General features: G+C 39.0%; 1 protein-coding gene across 1 annotated transcript; it reads right to left on the bottom strand.

The window, feature by feature from the left end:
• Positions 1 to 567: 567 nt before the first annotated feature.
• Positions 568 to 12,957, bottom strand: LOC146327251 (leptin receptor overlapping transcript-like 1). The gene is made up of 4 exons (XM_084719785.1): positions 12,474 to 12,957; positions 11,711 to 11,786; positions 7,636 to 7,822; positions 568 to 3,543 (listed from the first exon to the last, which is right to left on the bottom strand). Exons 1-4 carry the CDS (start codon positions 12,487 to 12,489, stop codon positions 3,427 to 3,429), a joined length of 396 nt encoding a protein of 131 aa, XP_084575911.1. The 5' UTR covers positions 12,490 to 12,957; the 3' UTR covers positions 568 to 3,426.
• Between the last annotated feature and the right edge of the window lie 86 nt (positions 12,958 to 13,043).

The raw sequence follows: 13,043 nt of genomic DNA, 5'->3' as shown, positions 1-13,043 counted from the left end.
TGCACACTCTAGCTGTGTCGGCGGCTTACAAAAATGGAAATTTTTAATCCTTTACGTTGTGCAGAGAAACAAAAAGAAAACCAGAAGGACGTGGTTCACCAAATATTTCAAGATGAAAGGAGTTAAGAGAATCAAACACTGTACTGATATTTCCGAGCCAACATCAGTCTGATGATCGTCAAAAGAGGACATCAGGAAAAAACAAACTTTAGAGACTCCGTCAGAGTCAAAGACCATTTGGTAGTATGTTCAGGCAAAATGTTGTTTTTAAAGTGTAATTTGCAGTCTAATGTTACAGTATATTAGTGTTAAATGGTTATACCCTGTAAATTCAGATGGATTTTGATTGGCTGTCACTTTTTCCATCATTCATCAAATTCCTCTGAAAGTGATTCCAATGATCACATTCGCCAGTGTCGCTGTTTTAATGGTGGTGTGGACTCCGCCATCCACTCAAGTTAGAACAATTTTTAAAACATTATTGTAATAGCATTCTTGGTGTAGACAATTCCAAAGAATGTATAATCTTCTCATCTAACTCTTGAAAGAAAAGTGAATTTCACAAAATGTTGAACTACTACTTTAATCAAAGTTTCATTTACTGTATGTGTATTTTTATGAGTGTTAATTTACCCAAGAGCTCATCTTTAACTTAATGCAAATCTGCCGTGGATGAAATAGTTTAAGTACCTTCCGGGCTGTCCTAGAACACATTATCACCAAAAAAAGTCTTGAAATTATGGGACACAGTTAAAACAAATTATGGTACTTCACATTTTTGACCTTCTGAGCCATCCACAAAAACAAAACATTTACAACAGAAATGTTCGCCACTCAACCCTCTGTTCAACACAGCAGTGCTTCAGCGAGGCAGCAGATGCTAAGCTCCTTGTTTAGCCACCACTAATGCAGTTTAACAGCCAGCAGGAGAGCTGCACCTGACTGACTGCAGGCTGTGCTGATCTGACAACAAACTGCCAACAGAGATTACACAAACCAATGTGCAAGTTTCCTCCACACAGGCCGGAGAGCACAGAAACAAATCATAAAACACAACTGTGTTTTTATCATGAAAATGCTGGTGTGAGGAAATGTGACAGCATGTGCTTCTAGAGATAAATATAACGTTAACACTGAGCAGAGACGCTGGATTCTACTATTTTGAAGGAGTCACATTTAAAAGCTTAAGGGCTATTAGTGACTGACCAGGCCTTGATTATAAGTGGCCTGGTTCTTAGCTTGGCTGAGTTTCCAACAAGGCTACTGTCCTCAAGCTAATCCTATACGCTAACTGGCGGCTACTATAGGCTGTTCATGCTTTCTTGACCTGACAAGGCAAGGCTTACCCATACTGAGAGTGAGGTTAGAGCTATCATGTGCAAAATAACACGGTGAATAAGCAGCCTGCATTCAGTTGGCACCTCAAAAATCACCACCTCAGTAATTTGATCTCTGCAGTGATGGTGAGGGTGTCTGAGAGGAAACAATCGCTCACATCTTGCTGCTCCTGAATATTGTCTCCTTATTTTATGTGGTGACACACTTTTATGGATTGCGGACATTAATTTAAAAACGGGGCGGGGTGGCGTGGGTAACATGTATTTCCAACATGATCCAAAACAGAAAAAGGAACACACTGCTGGAAAAACAACCGATTCATTTACATTTATAGATGTAACAGGGTTTGAAAGATGAGAAGGGTTGGTGGCATTAACAGCCCAGTGCTCTGTCACAAACACACACTAGCCGTGTTTCCATCTAAATGTCAAGGGAAGTTTTGAAATGTCACAAAAAAGATGAATTAGGTGTGTTTACTGGTTCGGTGTAGGATTTGGCTCAGGTGGTGGAGCTTCTGCATATCGTAGAGTCAGTGGTTCTATCCCCACCTCTCTCTGGCCACATCGAAGTGTCCTTGGGGAAAGACACTGTACCCTAGTGCATCCAGTGCAAGCCAGTACATCCCCAAATTGCCAGTCCCAAGCCTGGATAAATGGGGAGGGTTGTGTCAGGAAGGGTAGATGGCCTAAAAGCCTACAGACAATCAGATATGCAGATCCATACCAGGTTGATCTGCTGTGGTGACCCCTTACGGCAGCAGCCGAAACACAAAGGGCATCAACTGGTTTGGCAGGAGTACAATAGGCTACACAAAGCGTAAATTTGTCAGAAGTTGGCAGTACAGGCTACATGAAGTAGGAAAAGACACCATGTTTTCTTTTGACACCACCCGGATGCCAACCCCTGTTGCTGCATAGCAACACTGTTACTCAAATTATGTTATTATTATTATTGTTCATTCATTCATTATTAATATTGTGATTATTATCACAGCAGCTTATGCCTGTTCCCAAATTCAGCATATAAAATTGTGACACTTTCAATTTACCTCTTCAGTGAAAATGATTCTTTCTTCTATCTTAAATCCAATAAACCAAGAAGAAGAAACAAAACCAGTTGCCATGGCCATAGATATCAGGATTTTTGTCAAGTTGTAATTATTCTTATCCAGAAAAGGTGTCTCCACTTTAAGCACTTTAACTGTCTCTGAATACAGTTGAAGTGCTGACAAAAATTGAGGGAGTCATTTAAAATTTTGCCCTTCCCATCAACCATTCATAATCGCGAACTTCAAAACATTTTGATGGAAACACGATTAGTGATCTTCTAGTCTTGTTTGTTTTCATAGCTTAGTGATGGTAGCATTACATTAGTAGAAAACTAATGAGGAATCTGCATTGTGTCAGCAGAATTTTCACCTTTCACTGTGACAAACATAAATTACAGACACAGTTTCAATCAGGAAGACCCATTCTGAATGGAAATAGAGCTTCTTCTCATCATGAGTGTTGAAATCTGAGCAAATTTTCCATCAGTTTTCTGCCGATTTTCACTCAGCTCAGCAATCAGGCTGGAAAAAAAATGCACTCATCTGTGCTCTGAGTAAAGAGACAGCTTATTCCATTAAGCTTCACATGGTGTCTACTAAATAGAGAAAAGAACCCAGACAGGTATGACCCTCACCAGTTTGATCAGTCAGATCAAGTCTTACTCGACATTCAGTTGGAATTTTTTTCACATATTTTCACAGATACCACAAGCAGTTGTTCACCAGCGCTCATCGGTTTACAGTGCTCAAAATGAAAGCGGACACACAAATGGAGAAAACTCACAAACACAGAAGTCAGAGAGCAAAACTAAAATGAGTAAAAATCAACAAAAAGTCAGCATTTTCCATCCCACTTGTGTCAGTTCAGTATGATGCAGGCAGTAAAAAAAAGAAAGTATTGCACTGGTTTGGTGTGAGTCTATGGATGGGCAGTCATCATATAAATAACAACAACAAGAACCAAACAGTAATACCATAATAATAATAATTGTAACGCTAATAAAAACAGTTCAGACTAAGGTCCCCCTCTCTCTGCTGCTTTACCACTGCTGCCAACTGAAGTCGTCGTTGGATCCAAAGACCACGAAGAAGCCCAGGATGGTTGCGAAGATGACTACGTTACCCGTTAGCACAAGCGCACACGCTCCCCAGGCGATCTGTAAACCAACACATTAATAATTCAGGTTAACAAATGCTGCCGAGTGCTGCCAGGCTGCAGCACATATTTAGGCCAAAATCAAGAGGGTGTCAACAACAACAGTTTACAGAATCATTTCCACACACTGCTCTACAGTTGTATATTCAGGACACACAGCAGAATGGGATGATAACAGCAGCCAGCAGCTAAATGCTGATCATGTCCTGGACTGCAGCTGGTGCATCTGTCAGCTCTATCAGCTCCTCTGCTGTGTAGCCAAACATTTTTTAAAAGTGATTTTTTACTAATTGCCTCACTGTTTTGACTTTGACTTTTTTCTCTTAATGTTCTTGCTGTCACATTTGCTTGCTCCATACGAATCAGACGGTCTGCTGCTGGAGCCAAGGAAGAAAGAAGGCAGTGAGAAGTGAGTGAGCTTTCAAGCCCAAACCCATTGGTTCTCTCTGAGGACATAAATACTAAGAAAATGGGTCAGAAATAGGCCTATATAGTTTAATTTTTCAAAAAAAAAAAGAACAAATAATGTCCTAAAACTTCTGGTTCCTGTAGTTTTTGGCAAATGCTGCTGAAATGGGAGAAAACATTTGGTGTACCTTTAAAATTACAACCATTTCATCCCTCATACACATTTTTGTGTATATGCATATGAATATAAATATAATATGAATGTATCTATCTGGCTGGGGGGCTGGGGAGTTTGTGGCTGGGGCAGCGGAGTTTGCATGTTTTCCTCTTGTCCACATGGGTTCTCTCCAGGTAATCTGGCTTCCTCCCACAGTCCAAAGACATGCAACATAATAGGTTAATTGATAACTAAATGAGTGTGAGTGGTTGTCTGTCTCTATGTGTCAGTCCTGTGATGAACTGGTGACTTGTCCAGGCTGTACCCCACCTCTCGCCCGATGTCAGCTGGGATAGACTCCAGCCCCCCACGACCCTTCAAGGATAAGCGGTTAAGGACAATGGATGGATAGATGCATCTCTCCATTTTTGTGAAATCAAAATACAAATGCACAAAAATGTGTATGAGGGTACACAAGATCTACATTTGGTGCTCTTGTACTCAGCTGACACAGAGCTGGTTCAGAGCCCCCTCCCTACATATATGGCATTGAATATTTTTGTGTCTTCTCATGTTTGCTGCTAACTCGGTAGCAGTTGTAGCATGGCTAATGTTAGCTGTGTTATCCTTATCCTCAACATTTTCTCTGGAGGTTTTTGAAGTAGAATGTTGGCCTTTGTGAGACTGTCTTGCTCGTGAAGCTATGAAACTATTAATGTGGCTCACAAGAGTGTCTGTAGGCTGCCCTTGAATAAGTAAATCAACTAATTGACCAATATGTTTCAATAATTCATAGATAAATAGTTGGCTATTATTGCTAGGTGCTGAACAGTGATTTAGTGAGTTAGCTACCTTTTGTGAATGCAGTGTAAATTAAATGTTTTGTTTGTTTTTTACGAATAGGCTGATTTATGTTTGATAATTATATTTTGGACTCATGTTTATGCATATTTACAGACATATTCTAAATTTAAAAATAACACAATAATGAGTATTTGATCATGATCACACCTGAGGGGTATTTCATCAATGTGGATAAAGGAAAAGCCTGGCTTATTTTGATAAGTCTGGCTAATTTAAGTGAGAGTTCTGTTACATGACTGTGGCTTATATGAATCCCTGCTCAGTAACCATGGTAACTTGCACCACTGAACTAGCCTGCTCAGTGGCAATTTAACTATCAAGTTTCATTTAGCTGTGTGTCAGAGAGTTCCAGCCGGTCAGAAACAGGGGACAGTTCCATCAAGTGTCTTTTTGTGCTCCTGTCACTTATGTCCATGTGGAAACACAAGTTCAGACTTTTTTCTATATACGCAAAGATTTCCTGCTTCTCCACCTCAGCCTGCACTGTTCAACACAAAGGACCAGCGGCTGTACTCTGTGCTCCCTCTGTATGAATAAGCCTCCCTCTTATAGTTGTTGTCCAACTTAAAAAAAAACAAAAAACAGATGGCCACATCGGTGAGCTTACGCTGTCATTTTTGCATCTGCACTCGTTGTTTCTGTGTGTCTCACGTGTTTCTCACACTGTTTGTTGTCTCACGTTTAACTCCACGCTGTTTCTTACATGTCAACGGGGGAACCAAAAACACGCCTGTGAAATGATTGGCTGTTCGTGGGTCAGTGCAGCACCTGGGAATATGGTATGCTGTTTGTACACACATCGAACTTGTCTGTTAGATGACTGCCTGTCCGTGTGTCACTTATAACATAATCTGTTATCAAGGGATATGACAGGCTGTCTATGAGTAGGGGTGTAGTCGTTTTGCGCTTTCATGGCGGATTACATTCAATGCATTTAAATGAAACTATCAAACATTTTATCCAACTACTTTCTCATTGCTATCAGTGACGTGTCTATCACTGATAGCTTTTGCTATAATTTTTTATCCCAGGCCTAAATAAACATGGCAGATTTTACAGATACAGTCAACAGTAACCAAAAAAGTCTCCTAGTTTTGTGAGTTATTGAGTCAGGATGATCTTTATAAACTTTGTAGACTTCTTCATTATTCTTGCCTTTTTGTAAATTCGGCAAATGTTGTATATTTCTTTCTTTCTTTGTGTATAAAAAAAAAAACAGACTGTGTTTGTCCCAGTGTGTTGTTGAGACTACTGTTGGGCTGCCGGTTAAAAACAAAATCACATTAGAACTTTGCAAATGGAAATAATGTAGCTAGGTGTTTATTTGCATATAGAAAATCAGAAATGAGAAATGAGGTCTGATCACAAGTGGTCACTCGAGACATGGAGATGCAAGGTGTAAGACCAGGTGTAAATGGCTGGGGCAATCCATCAAAGTAATCAACATCATCGATTATGAAATATATTGATTTGCATATTGTATGTTGACGCATCACTATGAAATGTTGCACAAATCCACCCGGAGAACAACCTGCAGAGAGCAAGCCTCGTCACAATCATCTAAAGTGTGGGAGTATTTTAGTCAGAGATCCAACAGTTTGGCTCTCTTTAGCTCCACAAACTGGACATGACCGCACCAGTGCTAGAAGTGAAGCACCAAGCGACCTGCCCTCTTCCTGAAGCTGCAGCAGCAGCATCGCCCTGTTTACTTTGTGTCAGCACCAAAGCACAATATATGAGGATTATCAACACATGGAACATGTTTCTGTTAGCAGAAGTCGCTTTAAATAGATTTTCTCAAGGTTTCTTCATCACCTCCGTGCTAAAAGTGATGTCTGCACCACTGCTGTGAACTTTACACCATGTGTCATTTAACGGTGTTATTCTGCCGTTTTGTACTTCCTGTTCATTCTATCAGCCACTTGTGAGTCAGCAATGGCTAAAAATAATGTTACAGACTCTCTGTAATTCATTTCAGTAAGCAGAAAAATGATGAAAAGTATTTTCTTTGGCCCACACTGATGCAAAAATACACTTCCAGTGATCATTTTAGCTGTACATCACTCCAGTGATGGAATAACTCCATATCATAACCAGTTTAACTTTTAAGTCAAAATACAATTAACATTAATTAATTGACATTAATTAGTTATTAAATTAACATGCATCACAGCCTTTTGATCAGAGGTCCAGTATTTTTCATCTGACATGGAGTCTATTAAATAGGGTGGAAATTAGACTAACTTTAAAACGTGCACACTATTATCATTATTCTAATGTGCTTTATGCGTGTGTTTTTCAGGATTATGACTGAATAAAATATTGAAATATTAATGAGACTAGGTTTTTTATATAAGTATTTTAGGTAAATTAATTGTTATATAGATTAATTGAAAAAATAATTGATAGATTTATCGTTTAAAAATGACTGTTAGGTGCAGCCCTATCTCAGTATGTTGTCTTGGTTCTGTAATTAAATTAAGGCCTTGTTAAAACTTGATGTTTGGTTGAAACACAACATGAGGAGAGAGTAGAACACAGAACACAGACGGTAACGCAGAGTTTACAAGTCATGATTTGACTTAAGGTTTCCTGCTTTGGTGAAGTAATCTGACTATAAAACTGTATCTACCTCCTTCTTAACATTAAGCTTCTGTAACTTACTACTTCAGCTCTTGCGAAGACGATGGGCAGGCCGAAGGCTGAAATGACGATGCCCGTCGTGAGGAAGATGGCCAGCTCTTTGCAGGCATTGCTGGCCGAGTCTGTGTCGTCAACCACCCTCCGCGAGATGCAGTAAGGGATGGGAGAGAGGATGTAGAAGAAGAGGAGGAACAAAGGCCAGTATTTGCTGCAGAGAAAGAGAAACAGATAAATAGCCTCATGCTGTGATGGTGAAGGATGCAGTGGAGTGGATTGAAGGATAAAGAACTGAACACTGTTCAGCACTCAGAAACATTATCAAACTTCACAGGTGTTAATTATTAAGGAGGAGACACAATTCTACAACTTATTAACAATTTTATAAGTACAGCCTGACTGAAACAGAGTTCTGGGGTCAAAACCAACAAAAATCTGATGGTTTATACACCAATGTTTCTTTTTTTTATCCTACATAAACATAACAGGTCCCAACAATACAGATTGCCCGCTTGCCTGAGGAATGTGAACTGCCATGTTGGGCTATTAAATCTGACAACTCAAAAAGAATTAAACTATTAAACTATTTTGATATTCAATTAATCCTTTAACTAATTTTTCATCCAAAATGGCAGAAAATGCTGTTTATACCTCTCAAATATGGAGATTTCTTTCTTCATTAACATTTAAACTGAATATCTTTGGGGTTTAGACTGACAAACAAGACATTTAAAGACATCTTTGAGGAACTTTTTCACTATTCTCTTGCATTTTATAAACCGCCCTGCAGCCCTAGATTAAACATGACAATTAACTTTAGTCTTTGTTGTTATCTGATTACTGCTAATAAATATAACAATTTGTAGAGAGGCAAGTAAAAATTGACTTTGGGCAAGTAAAAAAAAAAGATCCCTTACATTTGATTATTATTGTGTTGTGGCCAGGACTGCAACTGATGATTGTTTTCATAACTGATTAATCTGTCCATCATTTTCTTGCAATTAGTTCTTTGGAACGTATAATGCCATAAAATGGTGAAAACAGATTTTCAAAGCCCATGAGGACGTCCTCAAATATCTTGTTTTGTCCACAAACCAAATATATTCTGTTTACTGTCAGAGCACTAAAGATACCAGAAAATATTCACATTTGACAAGCTGAAATCAAAGAATTTGGACTTTTTTTTTTTTTATCAAAAAATACATGCCTCAAAATGATAAATCAATTCTCAAAGTAGTTGGCGATTCATTTAACGGTCGATTAATAATAAATGAATCAATCAGTTGTTGTAGCTATAAATTGATCCTTCAACTTATCGTTGCAGCTGTAGTTGTGGCCACGATAGAGACATTTTACAGTTTAAAAATAAACTAAAATGTCAGTGAATTTTATACATCAAACCACATTATATCAGCTTAAGTAACAAATTATAAACAACTAAATTAAACCAAATATTTTTTAAAAATCTGAATTAGAAAATTGCTGTACCATCTACAATAAACAGTAAAGAGTATTTGGGGATGGACAAGCCTGTATCAAGAATATTAAGTAAATTTCTATAAAAACATGTCTTTGGAATTTCAGTATTGCAATTTCCTGTTAATCACTGGCTGATAATATCAGTCAGGCTCTACTAATTACTACCACTAATCAGTTTTCTAACAGCCTTCTTCCCCCACACTCTGCAGCACTGAGACTGTCATTTAATGATAATGGCCAAAAAGGAAATGAGATTAGATTACAAGAGCCAGATCTGGAGCTGCAGCTCAAGTTGTTTTGAAAAAGTAAATCAACTGAATCCACCAACACTTGAGAGAGATGCAGTGTGCTACAAATACAATGCAAAGTTGATCTGGGTCTTTTTTGACAAAATCTAAGGGATGTTCTTTGCCTGGGTCCAAACCTTTGAATCTGCTCACACTATTTGATAGAAATGATGTGTAAAGAGTTGACAATTCACTCTGATATGAGGCTAGGATGTTCTTGGTAAAGTTCTTGGTACTTGGTAAATCCTTGATGAGCCCAAACTTTACTGTTTGTCAACTGGTTTGTGGTAGCTTCATCAAATGTATCTGTTTGGGTAAATGCAGTAATAAAGTACAGTGTCCACTGACATGGTACATGTCTTTAAGGTGGGTGCTGCTCTATTTTAAGTGTGATTCTGTAGGGTGTCAGAGTCTAGTTTTAAGGACTTCGTCATTTTAGATGACTTGGTAGCCTGTGTGAGGCCTTTGAATCACCGGCCACGTCTCCAGATTAGTTCAGTGATTCAAATAGGTCTGGTGTTGTGCCCACTGGCAGCAGTTCCAGCTAGGTTGAGAAACAGTCACCTCATCAGAACTTTGTTTGCAGGATTAAGAATAGGATAGCTTCTTCTCACATAGCTAACTATCAAACCAGCTTTGTTACATATCCAGATTGTATTCAGATTGATTTTAGAAAGTCTGGACAGCAAAAAAAAACACATGAAATGTTTTTCTTAGCAAATCTCATCCAAGCCACATTTGGAAGTGGTTTTAAATGTGATTCAGGTTTCCACAGATGTGTCACTCAAAACCTGTCACACAATGATGACATCAAATTCAGAGTGACAGGAAGTGTATCAGAGCAGCTGACCAGAATCTATGCAGCTACTAGCAGAACAGCATCAAAGCTTTGTTTAATCCATATATAAAGCATAGTAATGGTATAAAAGAACATAGTTGGTCTTTGATTTCAGACTAAATTTAACCATCATAGTGTGAAATCTAGTTTTACTGCTGTTCTTACTTTTTAAAGTAACAATTCCCTATATCTCCATGCAGAGTTGTAGTGAAAAGACAAGACAGATGCACGCTGTGTTTTACTCTGAATTGCAACAGTGGCGCTGGACCCCTGGGGGGTGACTGATTTAAAATCTGTTGTTTTGGCCTCCAGTGAATGAAATCCTGTATGCTGTGACTTTGGACATTTTCAGTGGTGTAACTGGGAAAATGTGCAAGCTTGTGTTCAGAGAAATAGTTGATAAGATTGTGATGTTCCTCGGAACTGTGGATCCCTCATCACTGCTGCTCTGTGGCCCAGCCTGCAGTGCTGATTGGCTATTACTAGTGTAACTAATCAGGAAGTGCTGAGGGTGGGACATTGTGCAAAAATACAGAGTGAAGTATGATTATATTAGCGTAGAATTCTGTTAGATGTAGTATAGTATACTATAAGACAGGAGAGCAGAATATTAGAAGTATACTGTATAGTATTTTTTTTTTATTCTAAAAAGGAAACCAATTAGTTGTTCATTTTCACAGACTTGTCGTACTTTCTCTGTTGTATATTTACTATTGCTCTTAAATAAAACAAAAGTGTGTCTCGTCCTATTACTCGATTAAATGATGGAATAATCAACAGACTACTTGATTACTAAAATAATCGATATCTGCAGTCCTGTAATGCAACTAGATGGCACTCCGCTGTGGTGCTCAAAGGGCCAAAAAGAAATATTTGTAAAACTTATGTTTTCATGTTTCTTTCATGACCCTAAACTGAAGATAATCCAGTGGCCTTGTTGTGAGCAGTTTCATGTAGGAACTATTTTAATATACCAAACTACACCCACCAACCGAATCACTACACAGAAGGAAGTGTGTATCTGGTCATGGACAAGAGGCTCATGGTTGTGACAGCATGAGATGTAAAGACTGAGTCTTCTTTGGTTGGGCTGCAACCTCTCATTCATTAGTAGATGGACACTTCCTTGGTGGGTGTAATTCGGTAGAAAAACTGAAAGTGCCATCTACTTCCATTATATTGGAAAGAAGGCAGACATCTCATCAGATATATCCAAAACTCAGCAACTCACACCAAAGCTATCTAAATTAATATTAGCATTGTAGGTAAGAACTAAACTATGAGATTTAGGGGTAAATTGTCAATAAACTTTGTTTGTATAAGACCCATCGGCTCATTTATGACCTGGAGCCCTCTAAGCAGGTAAATTCAGACTTGCATTCACACCTGTAGAAGGCTCTAGACGTGTTTAGGATCACCCAGTGTACATCTGAGAACATCGCACACACACTAACATGCTCGCATTGTGTGTGTGTGTGATGACAGTGGTACTTACTCGTACACAGGGAGGGCACATCCTAGCATGAGGAACATGAGGCCAATGGCCCCTCCAAAGGACAGGCTGATGAGAGCTACAATAGGGACGGACAGAGAGAGAGGACATAAGCATGAGCAACAAAGTCACACAGCTTCTGTCTGAATCCGTACGACCCTCAACAGTCTCATCTTAGCAGCAGCTGGGCCCCTGGCTGCTGTAGCTCTCATGTGATGAATCAGCTGATTTCACGTGCAACAGCTACTTTAGCTATCTAAGACATACCATCAGGGGCTAATATTCAAGTCTGATAGCAACACAGTCAGTGTAGTTGCTTGTTAACAGCATTTAATCCAGGCAGCTCACTTGCTATAAGCACAGCATCTCAGTCAGCGGCAGTCAGTGTAATTACTGAAGTCAGGTGCAGCTAGCATTAGCATTACAACGGCAATTACGATGATATACTACTAGCTAGAAGATAATGACATTAAATACCTACACAATGCAACGTAATAGGGCTGTAGTGTAAAAACCAGTTTAAGTTAAATGCATTTAATTGTGTTGAGTAAGTAGCGGCTGATTCTAGCCTATGCAGGTTATTCAGCTAATGCTACCGACAGTAACGTTACTGGCCCTGCGGCTAACTACTTCTTCACGTTACCGTTAGCTAGCTGGACATGGCTAACGCATCCATCTGTCTTCATGATATTTTCACAGAGCTCTGTTAACTGAACCGGTTTTCAGAGGGTTTATAGACGAGATTTCAAAAGTGGAGATTTCTTACCTTTAATCCCAGCCATTTCTCCTGGACAAAAGCTCGACACGCAGCCCTGACGAATGACAACAGTGCCCCCCTCCTCGGCTGTCGAGTCCGACCGACCGAACCTCCAACTGCCTGTGTGCTGCCTTCAGGTAGTACCCGAAATATCGGAATTATGGGTATTCTCCTCACACTGAAATATCTTGCTGAGCTAAGTAAGACGACACTATTATTTGTACTTCTCTGTGACAGTAAACTGAATGTCTTAGTGTTGTGGACAAAATAATGCATTGGAGGACTTCATCTCTGGCTTTAAAAAACACTAACTGACATTTTTCACCATTTCTGACATTTTATATACCAAACAACGAATCAGATAAATGAGAAAATACTCAACAGATTAATAAATTAATAATCATTATTTTAAGCGCTACTAGATTAAAACAGTATGTGCTACAGCACAACTGCTCCTGTTCCGAAGCAAAACTTCAAACATTGGCCCTGAAGGCATCATTTGTCTGCGACACTACCAAGTGAGAAACTATAGCTAGCATACATCTCCAAAATATCGATATATTTTTTATCAGCACAAAA

Source organism: Lutjanus erythropterus, chromosome 5 (assembly GCF_056507025.1).
Source record: "Lutjanus erythropterus isolate fLutEry1 chromosome 5, fLutEry1.hap2, whole genome shotgun sequence".
Classification (NCBI taxonomy): Eukaryota; Metazoa; Chordata; class Actinopteri; order Lutjaniformes; family Lutjanidae; genus Lutjanus; species Lutjanus erythropterus.
This window is presented reverse-complemented; position numbering and strand designations above follow the sequence as displayed.